Raw genomic sequence first — 12,972 nt, forward strand, 5'->3', positions numbered from 1 at the left:
CTTCTGAATAAAAAATTCTATACCAATAAAATTAGTATTGCTATATACTGTTTTTTATGCAATTTCCAAATGTCATATATATATATATATTCTACTACTACTACTAACAACTCACTTTGCCACCTGAGGCCAACACAGCTACACACGCTCCTCCTCCATCCCAATCTATTCAAAGCCTCCCTTTTTAAACCCGCCCTTGTCACTGGTTTGTTAATAGTCAAAATTTAATATCCAGTGTTCACTCAATGAAAGCTAGATTGATACTGGAATTTTCCCTCTTAACTTGTAGCGTCATTCATATCCGACATCACTCAGGTTCAATTTCTCACACAAGTTTAGGCGAACAACTAGAGCAGAATTTAGTTTGAGACATATTGGCCCAAAGGTGTGGAATTCTATTCCCCTGGATATTGGAGAGTGCGCTGATTACCCGCAGTTTTGCAGATTGGGGAGGAAGTTTATCTCTGAAAGTTGACTTTGGTTTTACTTAACTTGTTTGTATCTGGGCAATTGTCCAAGAGGCTTGTTTTTTTTTTTTTTTCATTTAAATTGCTAACGGTCTTTAATAATTTGTTGTAATTCTTAATTCGCTCAATTATGCTACTAGGCATGTTGGCAGGTGTATTTTATAGCGTTATGTATATTTCATAAATAAAATATCTATCTATCTATCTACCTATCACTGCAGCACCAAGCCGCCTGAGGCCAACACAGCTACGCACATTCCTCCTCCATTTCAATATATTCAAAGCCTCCCTTTTTACACCCGCCCATGAAGTTCCTATTTCCTTTAAATCTTTCTTTATGACGTCCTCCCACCCCAGACGAGGACGACTTGCTTTCCGTTTAGCCCTAGACGGTTGGCCAAAAAGAACAATCTTTGGCAATCTGTCATCTTTCATCCGCACAAACCCGCACAAAGTGCCCTAGCCACCTATATATATATATATATATATATATATATATATATATATATATATATATATATATATATATATATATATATATATATATATATGCAATAACCGGACAACCTATCTAGATCGTTTTTTCACAACGGAAAACGAACAATTATCTTGCTAGGAATATTAATCATCGAATGAAGCTCGTTTTCTGGTATAAAAATTATTGTTGCAATTTTTCTGAGTAGGCAATGCGTAGCTTTAATGGGAGGCAGTTAAGAATCCGAGACTTACTTCACAGCTATCAAACGGATATCTATTTCTCTAAAAGCTTGGAATTAACTGATTTATCTTATTTATAATTTCAATCACCGGGAAGTTTTTAAGAAATTTCAAGGGGACCGGGAGGGGGAAACAATTTTTACCAAAGTCGTGACCCGCCTAAATATTTTTCACACCAGAGTTTGGAAGTATGCGGATATATAAATATACGTATATGTATGTATATGTATGTACGTATACATGTAATTATTGCTCCCCCCGTCTCCTCCTCTGAATAACCTTTGTCATTCCCACTTGAATATTTATAGTCCTATAATTTTTTGATTTATTGCTGAAACGAATCAATCATTCGATCTCACATTACTAACAAATTATTATTTTCTTAAATCCAGGAATTCGGGAAAAAGGGTCACAAAATGAAGCTACTCCAAACACAAAGCGTAAGTAAGGACCATCCATCATACTAGAAACAGCTCTTGAAATGAACAGACTCACCCCAACCCTCCCCAAGTATTTTCTTATTTTCCGAGTGCCCCTACCTGATATATACCACCTAATTTCTTCGCTGAAAAAAGTTGTATGAATCGACGTCTTTTGGCTCTTGGGGGTATATGAAGCGTCGAATTGACGTTTCAGTTCTTGGGGGTATATTACAAGGGCAGTAATTGTCCTTTTAATCCTAGGTGGATTTTTAACATCGTCTCTACAGCCATTTTAATTTGCTACATACTGAAGATACACATAACGTGTAAGTTTTTTTCACTAACTATTCATTGATAATTGATTTCTTAATCACTTTTGTCAATCCCTTCGATTACAGTAACATTACAACTAACGATTACGATTACAGTAACGATTACAGGGTTCTGATGAACTTGACTTAAATACATTTAGTTTTAATGAGTTTCCTAGTCAGGTGAATTAAAATGATGTATTTCTCTTACAGCCGCTGATAGAAATTCTTTTCATGCCAACTGCAAATTTGCAAAATTTCCAGAATTTTTTTTTTCACTAACTATTCATTGATAATATATTCGTATTATAACTATTAATTACAATAACTATTCATTCATGATTTCTTACTCACTTTTGTCAATCCCTTGTCTGTTCATTGATAATATATTAATATTATAACTATTCATTATAATAACTATTCATTCACGATCTCTTACTCACTTTTGTCAATCCCTTGTCAATCCCTTCAAACAAAAATTCTTTGATCTTGGCCTATGTACCACTCAATTTTTGTTCTCAAAACCAAATCAATTTAGCTTTAATTACATAGTTTATTTGGGCAGTTTATAAGAAAACTGATTCATCAACGAAACTTACAAGCTAATTTAATTTAGTTACACTGCAAAGTTTAGTCTGATCGATTAGTTTCGAAAACTAATTCAATGAAAGCTAAAAAATTGGGATTCAAGGTTTTTATTTACCAAATTATAGGCAAAACAGAATTAAATAAGGGTAAAAGTCACATAAGCTAAACCAAGGGTCTGAACGTTTTTTGCCATCTACAATCATAAGAATATGCAATCGCAAGGAAAAACACGGGCTACTGCTACTAAAAAAAGCTGTTCGAAAAATGGGATTCGATTCCAAATGTCTATGGCTAATGGACAATGGCTATTTTACTAATGAACACTGGCTAATGGACAATGGACAGTGGTAAATATGGCTACTCAAAAAAGCTGTTCGAAAAATGGGATTTGATTCCACTGTCTATGGCTAATGGACAATGGCTATTTGACTAATGGACAATGGCTAATGACTAATGGACAATGGACAGTCGTAAATATGACTATGGCTAATGGCAAAATGTCTACGGCTAAGATGAAATAAACCTTAAGATGGTTGGTTCAGGTTTTGCAGATAAAGGAAGGATAAGTTCCCAAAGAATATACCTCTTTACAATCCAGCTGGGGCCAAACAGAAAGTAGGTCGCCCTCAAAGGAGGGAAGGTGTCACAAGAAAAGATCTAACGGGAGTAGGAGCTTCATGAGAGGGAGTAAATAGTTAAACTGTGCAGGGTGGGGCGGAGAAGGAACGTGCGTAGCTGTTTTATACATTAGGTAGGCTGGTACTGCACAGAATTGCTAGTGTTACTAGCAGCAGCATAAGAGTATCAGCCCGCCAACCATTTCGAGTTGCAAGTGCTCAAAAATAGGTAAGAGTACAACATTTGATACAATATTGAAGTTTGGTAAAGAAGACCCCTCGCCCCTATTAGATTTTTAACAGGGCCATACCTAGGTCATACTTACACCTACAGGAGGGAGGCACACTGCCGTCCTTCAATGAGCATTCATAAAGCCAAAAGATATAACCAATCTGGCTAAAAATTAGCTGAATTTGGATTCATAAGGAATGGATCCATTAAACACAGAGATGGCCGTGTCCAGGCTACAGACAGGACCTCTAAATGACTTATAAATACATTTAAATTTTTGAATTAGTTTCACGCACTTGGCAGTAGTCTTTAAAATACCAAGGGAATCTAAATCAAACATCCCCCCCCCCACCTGGACCCCCGTAGGTCTGTTTAAATTTGGAAACATCGATTTTCTTTTTTTTCTTTTGTTGCCATATTCAATCGTGAAAATAAATAAGCAAAACTAATTAGCTAAATTTGCTAATCCTTTTCGTCTAAATATTCCCGCTAGCAATCTGTCGATTCCCAAAGATAATTAAATCTTCAAAGGAGAGGTTTTTTTCCGATTTTCCTTCCAACTTTGTTTTTTTTTTTAATTTGGCACTCACTACACCGAGACCTACATAACTGCGTGTCGAGGTCCTTTTCGTTAGAAATTGAACTGGGAGGGAAGGTATCACAAAAAAAGATCAAAGGGATGTAAGAGCTTCATGGGAGCGAGTAAATACTGAAGCTGAGCAGGGTGGGGCGGAGAAACGTGCGTAGCTGTTTTAAATCAGGTAGGCTGGTACTGCACTGAATGGCTATTGGTATTAGAAGCTGCATAAGAGTATCAGTACGCCTACCTAAGTTGCAAGTGCTCAAAAGTAGATAAAAGTACAATTTTCGATGCAATATTCAACTCAGGAAAAGAATACCCCCCCTACTATATTTTTAACACGACCATATCTAGCTCATACTTACACATAGAAGAGGGGGACACACTATCCTTGAATGAGCAACCGAGGACATCCTCCATGAAAAAAGTCAAAAGATACACCCAATTTGGCTAATAATTAGGTAAAAAAAGCAGGTTCATTCGGTGACAGCAACCCCTACTAGGAAAATGGATTTGACCATATGGGCGTAAGCCTGCTGTCGTTCTTCAACAAATCGTTCTGACCCAGGAAAACTGCAATATTCACGCCATCACCGAAAAAGCGTTTAACGTGACAAGTATCTAACTATGTCTATACTACAGCTGTTGGAGAACAACCGTAGCTAACAGAATATAGACGAGGGTTTTCTCTCTCTGTAACACACTGTACAAGATTCTTTTCAACATATCAATTTATCTGATAAAATATATCAATATACTGTTTCTAGAATTATTTCAACCTATAACTATTACTAACTATAGCTGCATCTAGAACTGCATTGAACAGAGTAAAAACACATCTCAACTAATTGCTTTGACCCAGATATTCACACCCAGCAGACAGTGTCTAATATAGCACAGAACATGGACAAAAGTCCCCTTTCCCTAAATACATTCTGAGCAAGAATTAACAAGACATTTCAAAATTGAACGACTTTAACTACTAAGACATCATTCTGAGGAGGCCCACAGGGACCACCTTCCGCTGGTTTTCGAGGAGTGGTAAGAAATTTTTCGAAAAGGGTTATTTAGTGGTCAATATGATTAATATAATTATATAATCATGTTATATAACTCTTCTGATGATGATGACCGACTGTGTCATCGAAATATTTAGAGTCTTTGTTTTATATTTTCGTTTCACTGTCTAATAAAAGGACCTATCCCTATTTGGAATTATTATAATTATAAAATAATTTAATTATAATTATATATGACTATAATTAGATTATATAATTATAATTAAATTATATATTATAATATATAAATATATATAATCTGAGCAAGAATTATTAAGGTGCCAATAACAAGACAATTAAAAACTGATTGATTAACTATTGAGACATCATTCTGAGGAGGACCATGGGGACTACCTTCCCCTGATTTTCAAGGACTGGTGAGAAAGTTTCTGAAAGGGGTTATTTGGTGGACAAAATTAATTTGTCGAGTCCTCGACAAATTATTTTTTAATTATTTTCTTATTTTTTAGTTTTTTAACGTCTAGATGAATTATTTTTAGTTTCATATTAGTATTATGATAGATAGATAGATATTACAATAAAAGCCGCTTTGGGCCATGGCAAAAAAATGGAAAATCATACAAAATAATAGCACATGATTATAACACTCATTGCAAAATATAGTACATAACAATAACAATGCAAAATTATAAAACAAAACGAAATTATAATAAAGCACATAATACCATCAAACTAACATACATAATTACGCAAAATCTCGCACACATGATATATATAGATAGAGAGATAAATATTTAATGATCTAAAGTCACAATGATGGGATGGACGTCTCTGGACCGGGTTCGACTTTTTATTCCGAGTGGCGTTTGTGCCACTGAGTGGTGTCAATGCCTTGTGCACAGCATATCTTGTATTTTATTTTCGGCTAAATTTAAATGGCGGGCAACGGTTTTTCATTTGAGTTTTTTTTTGTGTGTGTGCGTATTGATTTAGTTGTGGGACCAGATGTATGGATTTTTTTTGTATATTTTTTAATTGTTCCAGTAGAATCTGTTTTTTTTTATCTGGCAATATCATATAGAGAAAAGAGTTACGTTATGTTTTATAACTGTTTGCCCAGGCAATGGATTTTTTTTACTGAATTAGATACCAGATATCATAGAAATAAAATATAGCAACACGCCAGCAGGCATCTAGCATGTTTGATGTTTTTTTTTTCTGAAATCTTATATATTTTATCTTTTCCCCTTTCAAAGTTTCCAGTCAAAGGCGTACCTTATTATAGACATATATTTTTTTTTATTATCAAGTTTAGATGAAAAAATAAAGAAAAACCATAGAAACAAAACAGAACAAATGTGGCATTACTACAGACAATGATGAAGTTCCTTGTCATCGGAAGAATGGGAGAAAACATGAATGCATCAAAATGAGGTGTCAATCAACTCATCCCTTATCCCTCCCCGTTGATTTTGAATTTTAGTTATCAAGTATTTTGCAGTAGGTTGCATCAAGACATGGCTAATTGTAGACAGAGAAAAGCCAAGACAGATAGTCCAAGCAATTGAGAGGCAAATGTTTAAATGGCTGGGGCACGGGTAAATGGTGGGAGTAAGTATGACTCTTATTGGACACATACCTGTTAGTTAGTTTTGGAAAGGCATGACTGCCTAGAGGGTTCATTACTAAAGAGATAAAATGGTATTTGGTACTTACCAGAGTATCTGCAATAATTTTGATAGTTTGCTCCACAGTTTGAGTTTTCAAAACTCGGAACATTCTGGGATTGAGTCGCTCCCCATCATACAAATCAAATCCTTGATAGCCATTAAATTCATCTTCGAATATAACATTGACACTCATATACAAATGAGCTTCGTTCCTTTCTTTCCTTCGTGCCGCATCTTGCTTTCGTTCCTCATTTAACCGCTCCACCAACTTAAAAAAATGATATAGAATCAATAAATGGAAACATTTTACAATCCGAGGGGGGGGGTCCAAATAAATGACGTACACCATGTGGCGCGTGCCAAGCGTTTCGGGGATTGTGCCAGGCGAGGTGGAACTGTGCAGTACACATATCACTCCAAAATGTAAACAAGTGGCGAAAAGCTGACGGCCCCTCGTTCCAATCAACTACATTTGGGTGACCAGGTAGATAAAATACGCTTAAGTGATCAACAATTTTGAATTGTGACTATGAACATCTCTCTTTGATGTTGCGTAGGTGCTAAATCCAGTGTTGGCAATACAGGGGAGGACTGCGCCAGTGTCCCCTAGGTTCTTGTCCCAGCCTAAATTTGGAAAATACAATTTTTGGATTATATTTATTGGAAAAGCCCTTATTTGGTATTTTTGATGAGAAAACTGGAAAGAAACTCGAAGTTAATTTTTTGGGCTTCACATGGCACTTCGATGGTGTCATAAAGTTGAATTTATAAAGAGATTAAATGGGAAAATTAGTTTTTAAATGAGCCCTTAAAAAGCTCACCAAACTGATGGTCACCAAGACTGATCGAATAAAAGACCCAACTGACAAGCCATGACAGAACAAGAAGAAAGAAAATCTCAAAATGAGGAACAAAAGTTACAAGACTACGCCAGTAGAATGAAAAGACAAACTAAACAACGCGAATATTTTGTCTGTATAAAATAAGGTGTCTAAAATCTAAAATAATATAAAAACCTAAAATAAAAACAAATAAAATCTAAAACTAAAAACAATAAAAACATTATCTATATATATATATATAATTAATACTCCTGTGATTGATCACCATAAAGCATTTCTATAGAATATAGAGCACAGAATAGCATATATATATATATATATATATATATATATATATATATATATATATATATATATATATATATATATATATATATATATATATATATATATATATATATATATACATATAGAATATAGTATAGAATAGTATAGCATGATATAGTATAGAGTGTAGTATAGAATAGAGTATTTCTATACTATAGAAATAGTAAGGAACTATTGAGTTTCTTCTAGATTTAGAGCTGAAGACGCCTTGTTTTATACAGGCAAAATATCCGTCTTTTAGTTTGACTTTTCCTTCTACTGGCATAGTCCCCTTTCTTTTGTTCTTTATTTTCGAGATTTTCTCTCTCCTTGTTTTTTTTATTAATGTTCGATTCTCAATTGTGACAACCCGCAGGTATTTTTGGGTCACCAAGACCCCTACCCCCTGTAAGAAAAACCCTCTTACAAAGCTTCATTTGTATGCGTGAGTACCTATAAATGTTAAAACTTAGTTGCAAATCAACTGCTAATGGGAAGGACAAGCGTTTTTCTTGGAGGGGGGAGCGCTTAAAATTCCAAAAAAGTTATTTTTAGGCCCAGATTTTTCTGCCCTTTTCGACAAACTGTCCAGATCTATTTTTATCTCAGGCGTACAAACAATTGAATTTAATTCAACAGACAATCCTCGTCAAATCGTATCATAAAAAGGGGCGTGACTTCTACCAGTTTGTCAGTCTTTCAATGGTGAACCGTCAAACTTAGAGCCATAGTCAAAACGGTTTCACCGGTTTCACGGTTCACATACTCAAACACCTCTCTAAAGGAGGGCAGTTTGACTGGGTTTGGACCCACTACCTCTTCCGAGGTAGTGTTTGGTTGCCAACCTCTATCGAGATTGGCAACCCTCTACCAGAAAAAAAAACGGCGTACAGGCCTAACTATATATTTCTACATTAATTTTAAGCTAGACATATTTGTTTTCAGAATTGAGTATTAATAGATAAATCTTAAACATATATATGTTTGGCTGAGTGTTTGTGAATAGACTTACATTGGACTTATCTTAGAAAATTCCATAATTAAGAAATAATTAGCTCCACAAACTTATCCACTACCTTTTTTGTAGGGGCGGAGAGGGGGGGGGGAATTACAAAATCTCCAGAGACGGGGCTAATTATTTCCCAACACATTTTTAAATTTAGAATCCAAATCTGCCAATATAAAACCTTTTTTTTAATTTCAATCTTTTTGGCTTTTTGCCCATAAAATTTAGACTTTAGCAAGCCCTTTGTATCTCTATGTAACTTGAATTTTTATTGGATTTTTGCCAATAAAATTTTTAAGCTTTAGCGAGTTCTCCATTTGTGAGAAACACTCCAATCTTTTATGTGTTGCAATTACTAATGTGTTTTTTGGTGTAATATTTGAACCTACTTCCATCCTGCCCTTCCGTAATTCCATAATCAGCCATATTTACCCCACCAAAGTCCTCTGGGATTTAACCTTTGGAAAACCTAGAAAAAAATTTCCATATCTAAGTTTCACTGCCTCTAAGTTATCCTTTTTAATTAACTATAGATTGAAAAAAACTATTATATTTAATTGTTTCAGAATAATCTATTTAGGTTACATGGCCAGTTTATACATCCTGGAAAATAACTTTTTTCTTCGCGTTTATTTAATTGATTTAGCTTTTTTAATCTGTTTATTTTTATAACTCGGTTGAAATTATTGAAATGCAATGATTGGTTAAGAATGAAATGGCTTATTTATGCTATTAAGTAGTTTTTGGCAAAAGTCGATTATATAAGCTGAAAGTATTTTCTTCTCTTTTCTCGATATCTACACTGGTAATACATTAAGTGAAAAAAAAAAAAGTGGAAAAGAATAAAACAAGACATAATAGATATTTCAGAACTCCGCTAAACCACCATCTACCCAAAAAAAAAAAGAAAGAAAAAGTAGAAAAAAAAGAAGAAAAAAAAGTATAAACCAAAAAAAAAAACCTTTTGAAGTAAACTCCAATGCGACCAGTGGCGGTTCTGGCCTCTCTTGCGTCCAGGAAAAACATTAATCAGCCCCCCCCCCCCATCTCCCCAAGAATTTTATAGCTTTGTTTATATTATTTTATATAGTTTATATAATCTGTTTACTTTTATCACTATTTCAATTTAATGAAATGGGTACTCGTATGATATAAGCCCTAACTAATGTTCTTCTAATATGTTTTCTGCCGCTCAAATCTAATCAAATATACCAAAGTAAGATAAAAATATAATACTTTAGAAACATATTTGGGCTATATGCACATTGAGAGTGGGAGGGGGTAAAGTATAGCGGGTCTGCATGCCTAATGAGTTAGGTACAATTATTCTGCATATTGTGTAGTAAGACTACACTGGTAATACATGAAATTAAAAAGAAAAAAAAACACGAAAAAGAAAAAAAAAATTGTGAAAAAGACGCAAAAAAAAGACACAGCAGATATTTCAGAACTCCGCTAAACTATCCTCTGCCCTCAAAAAATGGGGAAAATTAAGAAGAAAAAAGAGAAGAAAAAAAGTATAAAAAAAGCCTTTTGAAGTAAACTGCAATAAGACCAGTGGCGGTTCTGGCCTCTCTTGCGCCCGGGAAAAAATATCAATTAGCCCTCCCATCTCCCACAAAATTTTCAGGCTAAATTGTGAAAAAAATCATTTATTAACAAAATTTTTTTCATTTTAGTAATATATTTATAATTTACGTCTTCATTATTTTTTAGTTTATTATCTAAATCATTTAATTATTTTAATTATTACTATTTTATATTTTTTAATTAGTTTTTCTTTTATTAAATAATTAATAATCTATTAGATTATTTTCATTCATTAATTGCTCTCCTACTTTATTAAAAAAAAAAATGAAATTAAGGGCTTTATCTATCTCAGAAGAGTCTTTTCTCTGTATCTTTCCTTTTTTTTGTTTCATATTTAACTTTTCTTTCCTTCACTCTCTTTTTTCTGAGCGCTCGGCTCGGATTGAAGAAGATCCTTGCCGGAATATCTGCTTCAAGTTTTCCTTGCTTTTTTTTAACCGACAGGAAATCATCATCATTTGGTTTTTTAATTATTTTATATTTTACATTTTTTCTCTTTCTTTTTGTCAAACGACATACAGAGTCTCTGATAGGTGAGAGTCGTGATCACTTAAAATATAACTAATCTATGTAGGCAGAATGGTTTCGTCCACGCTTTTGCATTTTAGCCAGTGTTTTAAAGAAGAAGGCAAGAAGAAGAAAAACCAAATATTCTAGTGTCAGTAGAGATATCTAGACAATACGATCATCTCCTATCTCTGCCATTAGACAAAGCCGCACCGAGATTCAGTCCCTCTGGAGAACATATAACCAAGAGAAACATAAGTGACATTACATTTTCTCATGGATAGGTATGCGTATGGCATCGGTATTCACAGCCTGGAGAACGGTAAAAGAAATAAGACGAATCGAGCGTCAATGGGATAAGGAAGAATGCAAGATGTTGAAGAGATAAAAAAGAAAAAGGAAAATAATTGGTCTGGAAGTAATAATGTAAAAGGTAAATGTAATCCAAAGCTCCAATAGTTAAAACTGAGAATTGTTGTAAGTCCTTGAAATGCCAGAGGCGGATAAGACAAAGATATTCAGAAGCAGAAAGGAGCATTATAAAATTCTGTTACCTACCCCTCAAACCCTAAACCAGAAAATTTTTCTTAAAAAAATAAGCTAATTATGTCAATACAGCTAAACCAAAAACTGAATATAAAAAAAAAAAAAAAAAAAAAAAAAAAAAAAAAAAAAAAGAAAATCCCAGAAATGTGCATAAAATCCTTTGTTTTGGCATCTGCAAAAGTCTTTTGCTATGTCATATTAAAGCTTAATAATTAAACTACAGAGAATTATGCAAGCAAGGCCATTGGCGGATCTAGTACGTAAACTCGAAAGAAACTCAGAGGCGGGCCCCTAAGATGATTTCTTATCTTCTAATCTTCATAGTACCAAAGGCTCTCGAAGTTCCTAATTCCTTCCCTCTATCTTTACAGGAGGCGCACGGATTGAATTGATGCTCGTAGGACTATTAAGGGGATTAATAATATAAGATTCTTACCTATTATACTAACACTGGTAACATCCAATATAAAATTTATCCTAATAAACCAAAAAAGACAATTGACCAGCACTCATTTGTTTATTGGGCCGTTGACATGGGTGCCCATAAGGGGGAGGGAGGGGGGAGGGTGCCCCCCCCCTCCTCCCTGGCTGAATGATGTTGCCTTATTTTTATATTTTTGTTCTGAACTTTCTATTATATAGCGTTAAAAGTGCCAATTAGACGAGGATTGCCCCCCCCTGGAATTCAGCTTATGGGCGCCCATGGCCGTTGAAGAGTGGAAGCCTGCCATTAGAGGTAGTAGAGCCCCCTAATATGCAGGGGCATCAATTCGCAAAACCGTAGGTGAGGGGGTAAAATATTTTTTCAAAGCCAAGGAAGGGGAAGGGGCAATTTCGTTTTTTTTTATAACTGTCAAAAAAGATACTTCTCAAAATAAAGAGAGGCGATTGCCCCCTGCCTCCCCCTCCTGAATTGAAGCCCCAACTAATATGCAAGTATTTAAGTGTAGACTGATCAGCACACCATTTTATAAAAGTTTGTTTACAACCCGGTAGGCCGTCAATTATATTTGCGTGTTTGCTTGCTTATCTCTTTTTCATTTATTTGGATTTTCTATCATTTCTTGTTTTGTGATTATTGCAGTAGGTATTCTTAGACAAACATTGTGCTTATTATTGTTTACATTAATCACAGATAAATTTACAAATAAAAAAAGAAATACCTCCTCAGGAATATCAGCTTCTGCAACTTCCTGGAGAACAGTTTTCAGTTCACTATCCCTAATATACACAAGCATATAGGCGTTAGTGCATTGTTTGGCTGTCAATGGACTGTCCTCATCTGGTCCACCGAAATTATTATCAACTGCTTCACTCTTAGTGCATTTGGACACGACGTCATCGTCAAACTTACACCACTACAATAAACAACTGTTTTTTAAAAATCAATATGACAGAGGCAGAGACGAATATGGGTATTAGGTATCTTAGAAAGAGAGAACTAATTTAAAAAAAAGAACAAAATATAGAACAATAGCTAGCCATTAATTTCTAGATTAAAATGGCTAGCCATTAAGCTCTAGGGAGCCTGCGAGGCTGAAAATAAGCAATG

The 12,972-nt window shown here is 34.5% G+C and overlaps 1 protein-coding gene across 1 annotated transcript in view; it reads right to left on the reverse strand.

Annotated features, from left to right (window-relative positions):
* Usp7 (Ubiquitin-specific protease 7) overlaps positions 1-12,972 on the reverse strand; it is a 101,227-nt gene that overhangs the window by 24,036 nt on the left and 64,219 nt on the right. The window contains 2 exon segments of the mRNA XM_089103777.1: positions 6,670-6,891; positions 12,584-12,778. Coding sequence (XP_088959903.1) covers positions 6,670-6,891; positions 12,584-12,778 — 417 coding nt within the window.

This window comes from Artemia sp. Qi Xiang Cuo, chromosome 17, assembly GCF_049724085.1.
Source record: "Artemia sp. Qi Xiang Cuo chromosome 17, ASM4972408v1, whole genome shotgun sequence".
Classification (NCBI taxonomy): Eukaryota; Metazoa; Arthropoda; class Branchiopoda; order Anostraca; family Artemiidae; genus Artemia; species Artemia sp. Qi Xiang Cuo.